Source organism: Exserohilum turcica (assembly GCF_000359705.1).
Source record: "Exserohilum turcica Et28A unplaced genomic scaffold SETTUscaffold_24, whole genome shotgun sequence".
Taxonomy (NCBI): Eukaryota; Fungi; Ascomycota; class Dothideomycetes; order Pleosporales; family Pleosporaceae; genus Exserohilum; species Exserohilum turcicum.
In genome coordinates, this window is record NW_007360070.1 from 184,755 (window position 1) to 201,541 (window position 16,787).

At 52.2% G+C, this 16,787-nt stretch overlaps 6 protein-coding genes across 6 annotated transcripts; 3 read left to right on the top strand and 3 right to left on the bottom strand.

Annotated features, from left to right (window-relative positions):
* Positions 1–233: 233 nt before the first annotated feature.
* On the bottom strand, positions 234–2,025 carry SETTUDRAFT_169576 (uncharacterized protein). The gene has a single exon (XM_008028402.1). It carries the CDS (start codon positions 2,002–2,004, stop codon positions 493–495), a length of 1,512 nt encoding a protein of 503 aa, XP_008026593.1. The 5' UTR covers positions 2,005–2,025; the 3' UTR covers positions 234–492.
* A 1,411-nt stretch (positions 2,026–3,436) lies between these two features.
* SETTUDRAFT_111166 (uncharacterized protein) lies at positions 3,437–4,632 on the top strand (the record flags this gene model as incomplete). The annotated part of the gene is made up of 2 exons (XM_008028403.1): positions 3,437–3,734; positions 4,079–4,632. 2 exons carry the CDS (start codon positions 3,437–3,439, stop codon positions 4,630–4,632), a joined length of 852 nt encoding a protein of 283 aa, XP_008026594.1.
* Positions 4,633–5,355: 723 nt separating this feature from the next.
* SETTUDRAFT_40059 (uncharacterized protein) lies at positions 5,356–5,958 on the bottom strand (the record flags this gene model as incomplete). Its single annotated transcript, XM_008028357.1, has 4 exons — positions 5,356–5,637; positions 5,706–5,780; positions 5,841–5,888; positions 5,953–5,958. 4 exons carry the CDS (start codon positions 5,956–5,958, stop codon positions 5,356–5,358), a joined length of 411 nt encoding a protein of 136 aa, XP_008026548.1.
* Positions 5,959–6,530: 572 nt separating this feature from the next.
* SETTUDRAFT_28984 (uncharacterized protein) lies at positions 6,531–6,993 on the top strand (the record flags this gene model as incomplete). Its single annotated transcript, XM_008028342.1, has 2 exons — positions 6,531–6,564; positions 6,635–6,993. The coding sequence occupies 2 exons, from the start codon at positions 6,531–6,533 to the stop codon at positions 6,991–6,993; spliced, it is 393 nt and encodes a 130-aa protein (XP_008026533.1).
* Positions 6,994–7,443: 450 nt separating this feature from the next.
* Positions 7,444–9,477, bottom strand: SETTUDRAFT_184956 (glycosyltransferase family 59 protein; the record flags this gene model as incomplete). The annotated part of the gene is made up of 5 exons (XM_008028404.1): positions 7,444–8,373; positions 8,422–8,559; positions 8,605–9,182; positions 9,236–9,321; positions 9,367–9,477. The coding sequence occupies 5 exons, from the start codon at positions 9,475–9,477 to the stop codon at positions 7,625–7,627; spliced, it is 1,662 nt and encodes a 553-aa protein (XP_008026595.1). The 3' UTR covers positions 7,444–7,624.
* Positions 9,478–9,651: 174 nt separating this feature from the next.
* SETTUDRAFT_111302 (uncharacterized protein) lies at positions 9,652–10,506 on the top strand (the record flags this gene model as incomplete). The annotated part of the gene is made up of 3 exons (XM_008028405.1): positions 9,652–9,765; positions 9,847–10,346; positions 10,392–10,506. The coding sequence occupies 3 exons, from the start codon at positions 9,652–9,654 to the stop codon at positions 10,504–10,506; spliced, it is 729 nt and encodes a 242-aa protein (XP_008026596.1).
* Positions 10,507–16,787: the final 6,281 nt, after the last annotated feature.

The following is a 16,787-nucleotide window of genomic DNA, read 5'->3' on the forward strand; positions in this document are numbered from 1 at the left end:
TTGGTTTTATTCCATCTCGCCATGATGATGAGTACTTCTTGGTATGTACGAGAGAGACGCGCGTTCAATAACGCGTGCCCTACGGTTTTACCCCCCGAAGAAGAAAGGCCTATTGGTATATTTGGAAGAAAAAAAAGACTCACAGAACCTAATTGATGACATGTGCTAGAGGTATGGGTAGAGAGGAAATTAGGGTTAGACCTGCGCTGTAAAAAGAAGCCACTAGTTCTGTAGTCAGGGCACATGCTATCCAATTATCCAGGCTGTAGCCAGAGCACACGCTATGCAGCTGTAGTTATGGCCCACGCTATCCACGTGAGGGAGACATCGTGAACACTGTGACTCCTCTTCACATGCCTGGATTGCAGTGGGCTAAGAAACCGTCATCTCTACTACCCAAGAGAAAGAAAGCCATACGCCGCAAACATGATGGGTATACCAAGTAGCAAAACACCTGCAGCGCCGCGCATTCAAAGTTTGAAAAAGAGCCCGTCACACACCCGGCACTCCATCCTTGCTTCGTATCCGTCCATCTTTAACCGAGCCTATCGTCACACCCGCCTCGCCAGTCATCCAGCCCGGCATCTTCTCGCCATCGACAATGCCCTCTTCAACTAGCTGCCGCATTCCCGCAAAGACATGAGTACCCTGGAACGTAATGCGCACGTTTGGTACCCAGCCTTGTTCGTTCTCAATCTCCTCGAGGTCTTGGTCGGTCCTGTCAAGCAGCGAAGGGCGACCACGACGCGAACGAATTGTTGTTTGCGCCTCGACACGTGATGTCTCGCCGTCAGTTTGTATGCTGTCGCTGCCGTTTGAAGTAGTTGGGAATGGATCGTCAATGCGGACCTCGACTCGTTCGAGCCCCTGACCATCATCTGGCTGGGCTGAAGTGCCGAAGCGACCAGCAGCCACCTCTTTCCGACGCTTGGACTCTGGTGACTCCTTATTATCCAAGGGTCGTTTGGGCCTGCCCGGGCCAGCTTTGGTCCCGCCATTTGTGCTGCTTTTGTCGTTTGAAGGCTTCTCTTGCCGATCGCCTTTCTGTGTAGTAATGAAATCCAGCGCGTTCTGACTAAAACTGTGATCTTGAAAGATGCTCCAACCACCTGCTGCCGCATTGCTCTTGCCAGGGCCGCGATATGTCAAAAGCGCTTCAAGCGACTTGGTCGTGAAGTTGGTGCCGGTCAGCTGGTAGCGTGCAGAAGGCTTCGAGAATGCCTTGGGTATTGCTTGCTGCACAATTTCCCTCAGATGCCGCCCTTCATCCCCCACGACTTGACCGGTCAGTGTTGCCAAAGACGAATAGACAAAAGGCGAGCCGTTGGGCCATATGAAGAAGACGGCCTTTGCGTGGCCCGTGTTGCTGGAATCAACCGCCAGCGATGCCTCATTGCTGTACGGTGAATCGTGTATGTAGACGCGAAGTATTGTCATTGGCGAAGTCTTTATTCGTGTGATGAGGTAGTGGGCTTTCATCAGCGGCGTCAATTCCCTTGCAAGATTCGACATGAAGGTTTGTGCTTGGAAGCGAGGGAGGTGGTCAGAGTCGTTTGTGACTTCCATGTCGGTTACCGGTGATCGCGCATTCGGTATCTTTGTAAGGCGCTTCGCTGTCCAGCGCAGGGCATTGGGGTGGTCGAGGAGGTACTGTATCTCTGCTGTTGCCAGTTGGTACATGGATATGCCGTGTCTCCAGTCTCCTTCGAGTATGCGATCGAGGACCTCTCTCCTGCCGCCCTTGCGCGCCGCCAGCTGCTTGTACATGTCCTGAAGCACCTCATAACTTTGCGCCGGCTCGTATATCTCGTCGTTGTCCTCGTCGGTGCGGTCTTCCAGGAGGAAGGGCTTGCAGAAGTCGCGGTTCTTTTTGCTGAGCCATTGCAGGGCGAGGGAGACGAGGGATTGCCGGGAGAGCTTGGTGAAGGTGCGCTGGACTTCGCGGTGGCTTACGGGCAGGCGGTGCGAGTGGGGGATATTCTTGTAGTCTGGGGCGGTAGCCATTGCATTTGTGCTTTTCGCGTCTGCATGGGAGGGGTTGAGACGTTTGTTGGTGTGGCAGAAGCGTTTATCGATAGTATCCAGGTAGAGTCGCGCTCAGGCGGTCAGACGCGTTTGCCCTGCTGCCACGTGACGCGATCCATGCCGTCGACTCTGCCTCATCGGCACGAGCACAACCACAGGGCGGCTTGTCGAGAGCAAAAGTGGCTTTTGCAAGTGGCGCATATCTTGAGGTGTCAAGGTGCATTTGCTGTGCGGCTACGCACGTGAGCTGCAAGCCATCATGGCGGAGGGCATAAGCGGGCTTGAAGTGAATGCTATCGACGAAAAGGGCAAGTCTTGCTCAAGTTGCTTAGATAGGCCGTGTTAGATAATCTGGGCACGTAACCGTCACCAGGCGAGCGCCACACTTATCCTGCACACTGCAAAGATGACCAATCTTTTTACCTACTGCAGGTTGTAATCAATAGCAGTGGGCCAGGCGCATTGTTGAGCCGTCATGATGATCCGTATAACACCACGGACGAGTCCCGCACCTTGAGCTGAGAAACCAACCTTTTCTTCAACCTCTATTGAGCATACACCTACATAGTAGAGCAATACAGCCACGCAAGGCCAGGTGTATGATTGTTGCTATCTGCACGGTGATTCCTCGGCGGCGCTATCCAACAGCCTCTTAAAATTCCCTTGTTTGTATACAATACAGGGCTTCACCATGCCGCTACAGCATGTGAGCATGCCGGTAGATGGATCGGTGGCCGAGGAATGGCGGTCCGGGTGATGCGTGATTCGCCAGGTCGTACCGTGTGCCTCTATGATTATAAATTGCCGGCCTTTACTCAGCTAGGACGACATGAAAGGGCGGCGGCTGAGCGAGCAACGTCTGGCCTCGCATATGAGACGATGCTGCCCTTGTATACACGGCGAGCAACAGAGCAAGAGAGGGAGTTGTATCGTAGTAGACACGGGTCCCAGTGTACGAATATAGCGAGTCGTCCCGAGGTGTGTGCCGCCCCCGGAAGCACGTGGGTCAGTCTCTCGGCGATAACGCGGCTCCGCCAGTCCTGAGGCCGCTAACAGCCACTAGATTTTCTCCCGCGGGGGATCTCGACTGCTCTACGCACCTTTGACCACCGTTCAACGTCACCACTCCCGCACACACTGTCCTCTTTTCTTTTTACACGGCTTCACGGGCTCTGTGCGAAAGAAGCTCGACACCGGACCAGCGCGCCATTGCACAACACCAGCGAAATTCTTGACCCCGCCAGAAACCACGCCACCGTAATCGGACCTGCTTGTTGATCCAAGGCGGGACTCGCCGGCGTGAAGTGTCTGGGTGGAAAGCCCCTCCGAAGACGACCCCAGTTGCCCCAGCTATATACTCGAGCAGCTTCACCCACATCCCCATTATCCACTGGAGCACGGCAAACTGCCCATGTCGTCCTACAAGGGCCAGCGAGGACCCAACGTGTCCCTGTACATCGCCACACTCAACCAGCCGTCACCACAGCAGGACCTGCTCGTCGACCCAGCGCCTGGAGACGACTTCTCGGACTTTCTCAACGCCGAATTCTTCGACGTTAGCAACAGCCACACCGCGGGCGTCGACTTCAGCTCGCCCGGCGAATTCAACATCGACTTCGACAGCAATCCGTCACCGCCGCTCAAGACGGGCGAGGGATTTCAAACGAGCCCGACTAGCGCTGGCGCAACCATGGATTTCAACTTGAATGGTAAGCGCTCTGTTATTCTTCCCACCGTTATTTCTCTGGCAATGGACTGTTATTGTCGAGTATTACCCGGTGCAACCGCCGTGTAGTCTCTACAGGACGCTGTCCAATGATGGTTGGCGGACGACATGCAAACCCCGCCCACGTTGTGTTGCCTGCATCGTCACCCCACACTAGGCAGATTAGTCACTCACAAGACCCTTTTGCATATGCAGCCCTGTTGCTTTGCATGGGTGCAAGCACGCAACACCCTGTGCTACACGGAAACAGGTCATCTAGCCCGCTGCTCCAGCGCGCTATCTGATTGTCGCTCTCACGAACCATGACTGACCCTTTTATGTTTGCAGGCGACTTTCCCTTCACCGACTTCAACAACTTCCCTGGCAATGCTGCCTTTGACCCGTCGGTGCCGCTGGCAGCCAGCCAGCCTAACCACTACCCACTCGGCCCCAACTTTGCCTCGCCTGGATCTTCAATATCACCAGTCGCGCAAGGCTACGAGCAAGCCTCCAAGAAGCGCAAGATGGACAGCGCCGCCCCCATGATGCAGCAGTCACTCGACGAAAGCGCTCGTATTGCAGCAGAAGAGGACAAGCGCCGCCGCAACACGGCTGCAAGCGCCCGCTTCCGCATCAAGAAGAAGCAGCGCGAGCAGGCTCTGGAGCAATCGCAAAAGGAAGCGCAGGAGAAGGTGGCCAAGCTCGAGGCCACGATCGAGCAACTACAGACGGAGAACGCATGGCTCAAGAGTCTGATCACAGAAAAGAGCGGCGGCAAGAGGACCACCGACGAGCTCGCGGCGCTCATGAGCAAGAGGGAGCAGGCAGCAAGTGGACGGAGTAGCTCGGCGCACACGGACGGCGTAGGAACACAGTCTGAGAGTCCCAAGGCGGATGCCTAAAGTCTTTGTTTCTTGCTTGCTGGCTTGCTTTCCTTCTCTCTCTGTGTGCATCTTGTTTTGCTGTATTTGTTTTTGTGAGCACCTAGGTGCTTCTTGATACATGTCTCTCTGCCATTGCGCCTGCAGCACTGATATTCTTTGTATTGTACTGCACTTCCAAGGGCTGGCTGGGGTGGGGTTGCGGAATGCATGACATGGAAAAGCGAATGGAGGTGAGGGCTCATGTCAATGACGGGACGACGAGACGGATTCCATAGAGGATGACATACATACATAGATATATGTACCATGACATACACGTCATCGTCCAGTTGTACATGACCACATGGTTGGCACACGACATGATTGGCAATGGACACGAGACTCGGGTGTTGGCATGCACACGTTGGACATGGCACATTTGAAAAGTAGTTGAAAAGTAAGAGGTATCAATTCTGCAGTCTTTGTCCTGTGAGGCGCAAGACCATGTATCCTGGGATTTTCAACGCCGATGGCCGTGGGGAAATAGAAGACGCACAAGGAAACAGCACTTGGACAGTGTATCCAAGCCAAACAGGCACACGATGATTTCACCAACCACCTCTCAACACGTCATTCGCATTGCTTTCGCTCGCTCCTTCCTGGCCAGTGCCCTCTTCTGCTCAAACGACGCTCGCCTCGCGCTGGGGAGCTGTCGTCTCTTGCACAACTCCCATTTGGGATGCGTTTCGCTATTTGGTCTTTCTAGATGGCAATCCAGGTAATGGTGATGACAATGTCCATGCCCTTGCTGTCGGCAGCCTCCCACTTGTACGTGTAGGTTCCGTCTTTCTCGTTATTCCAGAATGCGCCGACAGCGCTGTGCATGCCGCGGCGGCCCTGCTTCTCGATGTCTGCGGGCGTGGAGCCGTGGTGTTGGATGACGGTGCTGTTGGCAATGTATTTGTAGGCGGGTTGCGAGGGCGCGTCTGGGCTGGATGAGTCGCTGGGTGTGGTTTTGCTGATGAGCGTCTTGAGGATGTATTGCTGCGGGTCGAGAGTCAGTCTGTATGCCGAGAGACGGGATTGGCTTGGGCCGGGGCAAAAGAGCTTACAATGATCTCGCTGTTCCACTCTCCGACTTTGCTGTGGTCGTATGACGCTGCGGACCCAATCGCTTGTTCGCAGGCCTAGTCCCCGTCGTTAGTCCCATGGTGCTCTGCACGAGAAGACAGGCGGATTGAGCTTACGGTTTGAGCAATGTCCTGCAGCTCAGAGGTGGGAAGCGGTGAATGAGACTATCTCGAGCGTTAGCAAGCTCCGGGCGTCGCCAGTTTTGCGAGGGGGAGGGGGGGTGCCTACAGCCATGGTGGAGATGGAGATGCTTGTGTCTAGGAATGCAGCGGACAGAGGAGGGAGCTGGAGAGAATTGGCCGAGGGAGAAGGTGACGGGCGAGCAGGCGTGGTGAGGCTGCAATGGGCGGGTGTTTACGTGTTTGGACAAGAGGCTAGCGTCGAGGCCAGTGCCCGCATGCCGACGTGGTTGCTTTGTTGCAAAGGAAAAAGCCCCCCATGCAGGTGCCGGGCCACGCCCAGGGCCCGCGCCCCTCGCCGCCAGCCAATCAGCGCCGCGCATTGCACGCCAATCACATGGGCGCATGCCGCCTCGCGATTGGCTGGCGGCACGCGGTGCTCGGGAAGAGGGCATGGGGCTGCTTCTGGGTTCATCGCGACCCGCAACATGAAGCAAGCTCTGCTTTCTTTCTGACGCATTTTTCCAATCCTCCCCATCTCTTCTGCTGTTCCTGCTCAAGCTGCGCCTGACTCTCCCTCGCGCGACACCGCTGGCTTGACACCTCCCCCCGGACTCCATACAAAAAGCATCGCAAGAGCTTCCCTCGCCAGATCCCAGTGGGGCTACCATACAAACCACCTCCGTCATGTCTACCCAACCGCTCCTCCAGACCGCGCCGGGTAAGTTCGCGCCGTTACATTTCTCGTCCTGTGGCGCATGGCAGCCCCTCGCTAACACGGTTTCCTCCAGGCAAGCGCATCGCGCTGCCCACGCGCGTCGAGCCCAAGGTCTTCTTCGCCAACGAGCGCACCTTCCTCTCATGGCTCAACTTCACCGTCATCCTCGGCGGTCTCGCAATCGGCCTGCTCAACTTTGGCGACAAGATTGGAAAGATCTCCGCCGGCCTCTTTACCCTCGTTGCCATGATGGCCATGATCTACGCTCTGTTTACCTTCCACTGGCGCGCGAGGAGCATACGGCTTCGGGGCCAGGGCGGCTTCGACGACAGGCTGGGCCCCACCATCCTTACTATCGCCCTGTTTGCCGCCGTCATTGTCAACTTTGTGCTGAGGCTCACCATGGGCGGCGACGAGCACAGCAAGCAGTAGAAAGGCCTATAACAGTCGGGATATGGGCCGTTCATGGGCGGAAGCGCACGGATAAACAAACACGACTGAATTGAGAAAACAAAACAACCGCTGTTGGTATGCCACGAGAAAGAATACATGTGGACATGCATGTGCATTACGTCGTTTGAAAGACTGATTGGAGATGAGGGCGCTGGAAGCAAAAAAGGAGCTGGGCGTTTCTTGTTGTTTTGGTGGAGAAGGCAGTTTTCTTTGGGAGTTTGTACTAATATGAATCAATGCAATTGTTTTTACGTCCAACCGCGGAGTTGAATCTAACATGGTGCTGGTATCAAGCTTGAAATCATCAGATATTCACGCCGTATACTCATTCCAGGCGTATGTTCAGCACTTGGATGTATACTTTGTTCCAGACGAGGTTCAAACTACAGAGGTATTCAAGTCAAGAGTGGTTTCTGTTTGATTTCAAACGGCAAGTCTAATATTACAGATTGCAAAAGGCGAGCCCCCATGACTACCAAGTGCTTAACTACAAAGACATCTGCGAACAGATCGTACAAGTAGAATAGAACGAAGGTCGAAAATACATCGATTCCATCATTGCCCTGCCATCCTAGAGCAATCAACGCCAACATCCGACGCACTGGCGGTTCTACCAGATAAAGCGCTGCAGTTTCCCAGGTTCGTTCGTCCACGTAAAAGTCCGGTAGAGAAACATGTATGCCACAGCCAGATTGATTGTGAGAAGCCATATCGTCTCCACAATCATGCGTACATCAAATGATGCCTTTCTGGTCGATGAGGTGGGGACATGCAATCGCCAGATGACCCACGGGAGGATAAAGTAACGCGGCTCTACCAGAGGCGCTGTGACTACCGACAGTGTAGTTGCGGCCAGCCAGATGACGACGAAGCTGACTTGACAAGGGTCGCGGCCTGTTGGGTTCTGCGTTGTATCAGTTTGGCGTTTGTCCTTGGATGCGCCTTTATTCACTGGTGAAGGTGCCGTCGGCGTGGCGAGAGCTCTAACAACCAGCCATGCGCAGACAAAGTAAACAGGCACTGCGAGATATCGCAATACGGGATACAGTCGAAGTAGCTTGAAGACGTAGAACACATAGTGTCTATTGTCAGCCAGGGTATAGGGATGGATGATGGTGTTGAAGTGGACTGCGAGTATAGCTCCAGTCATGAACAAGCCGGATGCAAGAAGCGATGGGCGGCCATAAGTGGAAGCGCTGAAGACCTCGTTGCAGGTAACTTGGGCTCTCTTTGGCAGTAACGGGACAAAGAGACTTAGCAGTGGTTCTATGAGCAGTGGAATCGAGAAGAGCGCAAAGTAGGGCCAGATGTACAGCATCTGCGGGACATGTATCGTGGCTGTATGCGCTGATTTATCGCCTACTCATGTTAGCTCTCTGGAATTCATGATACGCGGTAGCTGCTCACCTAGGACAACGCTGCCGTTCCAGACAACGAAACCAGCGAACAGAGCTAGGATAATCACATAGGGCACTGCAACCCTAAGGACAAGCAGAGGTTTTCTCAGGGCAGCGACTATCAAGGAAGCGAGGAAGATGATGACGTCTGTGGATAATTAGCCCATATCTTTTGGGTTTTTTTCTTGCGTACCTTGGAGTTCAGCATGCTGTATGGGTAGATCGACAATTCTTCCCGTGGCCCAACTATCTTGCAGCACTTGTGCGATATCGCGAGTACTCGACGTAGTTGAAGGTGCATCCGCTTTCAAGGCGTTTACAACGGCGAGTCCGGCCGGAAATACAGCAACCCAGAAAATGTTGGTCTGTCGAAAGAAGAGCGCGAAAATCCCAGATACAAGAACACTGACGCCGTGTATGAAACTTGAGGGTGATTGTGAGCTCGCCAGGTGCGCAGTATAAGCTAGCAATACGGCCAACGTAGACATGACATCGGTGTAGTACAGCCCAGAAAAGAAGAAGAGAGGAGAGAATAGGCAAATGTTAATGGCTGTGTGAATGTCGACAAAGGTCGGATCTTCAACGGAAGAACCTTTCTTGGAAACATCTCTGCTTTCGTGCAAAGGCTTGCCCGGGCTGGCGCGAAACCGTAGGATGCGTCGGATGAGATAGCTCAGGGCCAGGATAGCACAAAGAGCAACAGCGTTCTGAATACGCAAGGCCCGCGTTTCGCAACCCAAGAGAGGTTTGAAAAGTTTCGAGATTAGATATCTGGGTTAGTGGTAAGTATGTTTACGAGGACTACTTTCGCAAGTTGGTCGTACAGGCCAGGTGGTGTTGTAATCTTTGGATCCCACGAGTAGTCCCCCTTGCAGTATTTCTGAGCCTGAGGGACGTGGAAAAATTCATCCTGGCTTCATCAGTATCCAAGTATCATGCCAGCTTGCAGACTCACTAGATAGGGCTCTGGCACTAGACCTGATACACGCTCCACCCAATTGGCCGCAAGGCAGACAATCAAGATGACGGCACCGGGCAGAAGCCATACTTGCGTTAAAGAGGGCATCGGTGGCCTTTGCCTAGAAAGTAACAAAGGGGTCTTAGCGAGATGGAAGATTATCGGTGAGAGTACGTGACATGTAGACGTTCCTGAAGAAGCTAGTCCCAAGCCGGCCACTTGCCGCGGCGCGTCTTCACTCGGCTTGAACGACAATCCAAGGTGCAAGTAACGCGTCGCAACATGGCATTGCCTCTTCCACCGGGGCTGACGCCGCCCGAGATTGCTTTTCTGTGCGAAATGGAGCTCATCACAATCATACCGCGCCAAAGACTCGAGGGACTGGAGCTTCTGGGGGTGCGTATGCCCCTCCAACACCCCACCACCAACCCTCCATACGTGGTTTTGTGTAGCACAATGGCGCTGATAGCTACATAGGGACCCATAAGACCTCTCAATCCCCCCCACAGAACCAATGTGCCGCTCTGGCTGGCCCTCCTACTCAAGCGCCAGCGACGCGCAAATATCCTTCCACCGCCCTGGCTGAACACCCTCTCTCTAGCCGCAATCCTCGACCACGAAACCGAACACGCAGAGACCTTCTCTCCGCCTCCACGACTGCCCTCGCAACCCTCGAACAATACACTTCCAATTTCCCCTCCGTTTTTGCTCAATTCGACAGCAGACGGAGCACCAGATGCCTTGCCCTATCATTGGCTTGAGCTGGGTGAGATGCTGCTGGAAACAGCCTCAGACGACTTTGAAGAGCCAGACAATGTACGGAAACTATTGCGGGGACTCCGAGAAGTGCGCATGGCAAAGCTTCGGAGTGGATTGGAAGTGTTAGATGCAGGAGGTGGGTTCAAGATGAACGGTGTGGGTGCTATGGAGGTAGGAGAGGGCCGGGCATTCATTACTGGAGTCATTGACGGACTAAGGTTTGCAGTCTTTTCGCTTGTATATACCAATTTGCTGACCTTGAGCAGGAAAATTGCGGCTTCACGAGAACAACAGCGCAAGGACCGAGACCGAGAAGAGATGGAGAATGGGTACTCGGGCACGGCAGACTACGACGACGACGAAATGGACATGCAATGAACATCACGCAACTGACGCATGTTGAGAAATTGGAAAACAAGCCAACACCCTGCTGAGCGCCGGTCCAGACGGACGCTCATGGACTGCCGAAGCCGGATCTTTTTCTTGATTTCATCCGGAACATAGGAACTAGACCTTTCAAATTTGTAAGGCGACTACCTCTGAATAATTTATATTCGCCAGACGCAGGGCAGACAGCTAAAGCAGGGTCTGGACGATAATAGAGGATACTATAGACCGGGCTTGTTTAACGGCTCGAACCACGGGACTGAGGCGCGGGTCGGCGACCACTGATGCACGACAGGAAGATCTAGGCTGAAACACCAGAAACAGCTACGCCGAGGATCGACATGCGGTGATCATAAGGCGAGTCAATATCCTTAATGGAATCCTTGGGCGACAGTGCATCACTGCTGGGTATGAAGTTGGTCTCAAGGCCGTCAGTGGTGCATCATGCACACAAGCTGAAAACAGTCTTAATTGCGAAGGAGTATTAGCAGTATGTTTTTGTCGTGGAGATAGCTGGCACAAGCAGAATAGCATCAACACATGCACATACAGTTCTGTGCGAAGTTGCACCGACGGTGGCAACGCACACGCGCCCCGATGCGCCCAGGCTAATGTCCACCTGACAGGCTTGACCCCATATATATTAACACGGTATCTTCGGGAACGCCCAATAGTGAAGGGCATGCAAGCAAAAAAATAATGACCAGCTCGATTGTGAAGCGACTCATGCGAGTTTAATACGGCCGAGTAGCGGACGAGCAGGGGCCGCGCATGGATGGCAAAGCCGGTTCGAGGCCCCCTCGCCCCTTCGGCAAGACCATGCCTTGACAACGGTTGCGTGACAGCAACCGGTAGAAGGGAATACCCTGGGAGAAGGACCCCCGGTAGCACCAGTTGTACGAGGGCAACGGGCGAGGGGTGCGAAGGGAGGCTGCTATGGAAGCTGTCAGACGGGACCGCCGTGATCAGCAATCAGTCCATTTTCTCCCGCGTCGCGTCATCTTTTCTTCGCGCCTAGTATCCCTTCTCCTACCTCGATACCTGGTCCTTGTTGGTTGCATCGGCAAGCCGCCTCCTCTTGTTCTCTGCATCTCCGTCGTCACTGGGGGCACACCTTGTTATACTTGTACAGGGGGGGAGGCTTCATCGCTTCGCCATTACCACATCACAAATTAATAATGAAATTCTATTCACACTTTGTCATAGCACGTCGTTGTACGCCACGGCTGCTTGGCTGTCGTGGTCTTGTGTCTGATATTGTCGTCGCCCAGCATATGTGTGTGAAATATGTACGTAATATGGATCCGGTGTTTGTCGCCCGGATATATGCAGATCGGACAGAGCCACATCAGCACAGGAAAGAAGGAGCTAGTGCACACACACACACACACATTATACATGCATTTTGAGAGTATTGCTGTGTGAGGTGGCACTGCACATTACAACCTGCAAGAATGAAATATGCAAAAGCAGTGAGAGGAACAGTTAGCAATGGCATGAGAACACATGTTGAGTACAAGTTCTTATATCCCAGTTGCGGAAGCATATATGTCCATTTGCTTATTTATTTAACGTGGTTCACAAGCGAGCGGCCCACCCAAGCGAGCGGCCCGGCCAAAATCTCACCAAAATCTACATCTAACAGGGGTCTTTATCTTAATAACTATATATTAGAATCTTCTAGAAATCTTATATATCCTTTATGTTTACTTATAGACTATATATATAGAGATTTTTAAGAAATTCTATATAGTAGTTATCAAGATCCTAATTTTATACTCCTATTAAACTATAAAATAGTTAATAACTACTTAGATATTATAGCAACTCTAATAAAACTTTAATATTATATTTATTATATAGATGCAGCTATTTCCTAAGATTTTTAGACTATTCTAATATATAGTTATTAAAATATAGTCCCCTATTAGTTGTAGATTTTGGTGAGATTTTAGCTGGGCCGCTCGCTTGGGTGGGCCGCTCGCTTGTGAACCACGTTATTTATTTATTTATTTATTGATTTTCTCATTCGTTGATTCGTCGATTCGTTTATTCATCCATCACACCACATGCTCTCCTCTCCTCTCCACTCTCCAATCCCCCCCCACACACCCAAACCACCATTCATCTACCCCATACACTCCTCTCCCTTCTCCCCCAACACTCCCTCGCTCCCTCGCTCCCCTGTACTGAAAACCAGGCAGCACACACGCACATCCATACATAGATACGTCGATCCAGAGTTTCGCTAGCGCTGACAAGATAAGTACCACGTTGTTCAAACTTTAGCTAGGTATTTTGGGACTCTTTTTTTAATCTACTTCATACATACTGCAGCTACACGAAGATGAGGGAGAAGGAGAATGACAATGAGGATAAGGAGACGATATAAGGGGGAGCGCGGTGCGGTGCGGTGCGGTGCGGGAACGTGTGTGTATGCATGTGTGTAAGGATGTATGTATGTAAGACAACTAAGTAGACACTAAGACAAGCCTGGGTATCAAAGGAGGGGGGAGGGCGGAGGTTAACATTACCGTATTTAGTTACTCTCCTTTACTCTACTGTGCATGTATGTAATGTCCATCTGTACTGCCGATTCGCGTTCCCGATCTCCTTCCCTCCATCCTTCATTCGTTGCATTAACGTTTTCGGATTTCCCTTCTAGTGGCTCCAGTGCTGCATGCATCGGTATGTGGAGGGAAGAATCAAGGGGGCGGGGGAAAGTAAGCTTATGGTACAGATGTTTAGGTAGGATCCCTTTTTTCTTTTCTTTGTGTGTTATTGGTTCCCCGGATCCAGGGACCGTGGTGGCGGGTACGAGGGGCTAGGAGAGAGAGAGAGAGGGGCGGATAGCGGCAGATGGATAGTAAGAGAGTGAGAGGTGGGGTGGGGTTTGAGGGGGGAAGATGAAGAGAGGGAAATGTGGGGAAGGAGATGGAGGGGTTTTGTTGCTACTACTACTCCTACTGCTGCTACTACTACCGCTGCTGTTGTTGATACTGCTGTTATCACTACTGCTATTGTGAATGCGAAAATATCTACATATATACACCGGATGTATCGGGAACCACCTACTCATTCAAACTGCACTCACGTCAAGGCAAGTACTAGAATTATCCAACCGCCCCAAAACGTCGCACCCGCCCCTAGAAAATTTTCACACTCGCCTTTTTTCTGTTTGTTTTTCGCCGACATGGTGTCGTGTCTTGGTGTCGCGTGTGCATATGCATGTATGTGTACTACGTGTATGTATGTATGTATGTGAGTGTAGGGGTGTGTCATGTATGTATAAGGGGTGAGGGCGGGGGGAGGGGTTGCGGATAACAACACCACCACTACGATAGCACACGCTAAAAAAAGAGGGCGGGTACTGGGAAGGGGGGGGGGTGATCTTCACTCGGGATTACTGATTCCATGTATGTAAGTATAGGTTGGGTGGGTATACGTATTGATAGGCAGACAGGTGCAGGTACATACATGTACATGCATGCATGTGCTCGCACGTGGGAAACAGGGCGAGCAATCGGGAGTTTTTTTATTTTCTTGCCCTCTTCCGCGCGCGTGTTGGATATCTACCCCCTACCTACGCATCTCCACCTCCACTTCCCTTTGCACTTCCACACTCCGCCCCCCCCCCCCCCAAAACCCCTCCATGGGACATGCTATGTCCGGATTCATATGTGCGCATGCACATCCATACTCGATCCGTCCAACACTTCACCAGCAAGCATGTTGCCGTGTGTTGGATTGGTGCTGACCACCCTCAATTACTACCCCCCCTTCAACTGGCACCAAATCAACTGCTAGCTAGCACCCAACTAAACAGCTACCTACATCCAGCTAGCTAAGCTAAGCTACGCTACCACAGCATGTACACTATCCGCTGCACGCACATACTGTAGATAGGTTCTAGTCTCCCTAGATACGAGCGCAAACGCCGCATTACACGATTTGGCTCGTTCCCCCACGAGCCAGACTTTCCCTTTCTGCAAGAGGGGAGGGGAGGGGGGGGGAGGGGATTGGGAACTAAACTGGGGGGGTTAGATGGGGCAAACAGCTACCCACTTTCACTTGCGTTTGGCCGAATGGGTGTGTGCATGTGCATGTGCATGTGCGTGTGGGTAAGTAGGGTAAGGTGGGCGCGTAAAAAAGAAGATGCAAGGTACATAACGCTTGGTGTTCCTGCGTATCTCTTTTTTACGATTTTTCGTCTTCTTGGCGATTCGGGGAAAGGGGTAGCGGACGGCAGCTGTTGAGTTTTGGAGACAGAGAGAGAGAGAGAGAGGCACTGATTGGTTGGTGGGGTGAAGTTGCTGCTCGTAAGTAGGGTTGATTGACGGGTGGCCTTGGGCCTCCAGACAACACACACAACTCAGATTCACAACTGAGAGGAGATGTAGGTGCATGATTGGGGGAGGCTGTGTTGGAGTAGGCAGGATCGGACATCAGGATCGGGTTTGGCCGAGGGGGAAAGGGGTGGTGGGTGCGCGTTTGTGAGATTGGCAAGAGGGTAGGGTAAATCGCTAGATACGCAATCGATGGTATTTCGGTGGTGATGGGTGTGCGGACTCTTGCCGCGGGTCGTGTGTGAGTGGCGAGAGCAAAAAAAAAGGGCTCTCGGCGGATGTGCGTGGATGATGTGCGGTGGATGCCAACGACCACGGGGGATGTGCGCGCATACTTTGTTTCGAGACGATGTATGTGCTCCCGTGGGTGGGATGATGTGACGAGACATTGGCCATGGATGGTGGGTTTTAATTTGCCATGCTCGTACTGCATCGTGGAACCATAACCCCAACTACCGCGGCAGGATATCTGATAACCGTTATCGATATCAACGTTTGACCAAGGCAAATACATAAAGAGTGCCAAGTTCCGGCAGGCATTTCCCTTGCTTTTGCACGGCCTGGTTCGATATAGCGGCCATGGTGATAGAAACAACAAACTTGCATCAGCGGGCTCACGGCTCCGACAGACGCGTGGCCATGCCCAAGGGCATGGGGCCAGTTTGAAGATCACAAGTTTTTTTTCTCTCTCTTGTCTTGAAGCTTCTCCGTGGGCTGCTTGTTGTACCCAGACACAAAACGCGATGCCGAGCCGCTCTGGTTGGATGGGTACGACATCCGATTCTGCCGTTCTTCTGGTGCAAAAGTGGGAAAGCATGAGCCGAAAGCCGGGATCTTCGTATTTTGACAGCCGGTAAGCAGACTTGCCGTTCGTGTTTTGCCAGTTGTTCTGTTTGGTTTCATTGCGTATAATATGCTTTTCCCCCCATGTAAAAAAAAATCGAGCGGGACGGGGTTAAAGAGATAAGAATATACGACTAACGTGGTTCATAAGCGAGTCGGTCACCCAAGCGAGTCGGTCACTCCCCACCAGCGCGTCGACGTTGATACTACAACGCGTTATGTCTCAACAACACAACTATCAATTAACTTATCCTAAATCAGATCTTCAACTTGCTCTTTTTAATATCCAATCACAACGTGTTCAAAGCTAAAGACGCGCTGCCTCTATCTATAACGTGCCTCAAAGTACAATATCTGATCGACAGGCTGGAAAGCGCCCCGACGCGACTGTGAACCGAATTTAAAGCGCCTAAATAAGTTAGAAGAGGAGGCTATTATTAGACGTATTTTTGAAGAGTCTGCGCGTGGATTTGCCCCTACAAAGGCTGAGGTTCGAGCAATAGCCAATAAACTGTTAGAGGAGCGTGGTGGCAACCCTATTGGCAAGAATTGGGTTGACAACTTTGTTAGGCGGACTGCTGAGCTCCGTACGCGCTGGAGCCGTCCCTATGATCACCAGCGAGCCGCCTGCGAGGACCCAGTGGCTATCCAGCGCTGGTTTGACTTAGTCCAGGCGACAAGGCAGAAGTGGGGTATTGTGGACGACGATATCTACAACTTTGACGAAACTAGCTTTATGATAGGCAAGATTTTATCACAGTTATTAATCACAGCATCAGAAGGATATGGGAAAAAGAAGCGGATACAGCCAGGCAACCGTGAGTGGGTTACTGTGATCCAAGGCGTGGGCGCGTCGGGTCGCCAGATACCACCGTTCGTTGTCTTTGCGGGCAAGGTGCTTATCAACGTCTGGTTTGAGAATTTGCCTGCCGACTGGGTTCTTAAAGTCAGTCCCAATGGCTGGACGAATAATCAGCTTGGTCTTGCCTGGTTAGAGCACTTTAATACCCATACAAAGAGCTCTACTATAGGTGGGCATCAACTACTTATTATTGACGGCCATAAGAGCCACTGCTCCATCGA

Coding starts and splice junctions, on each gene's coding strand:
- SETTUDRAFT_169576 (XM_008028402.1), bottom strand. CDS start 2,004: ATGGCTACCGCCCCAGACTACAAGAATATCCCCCACTCGCACCGCCTG.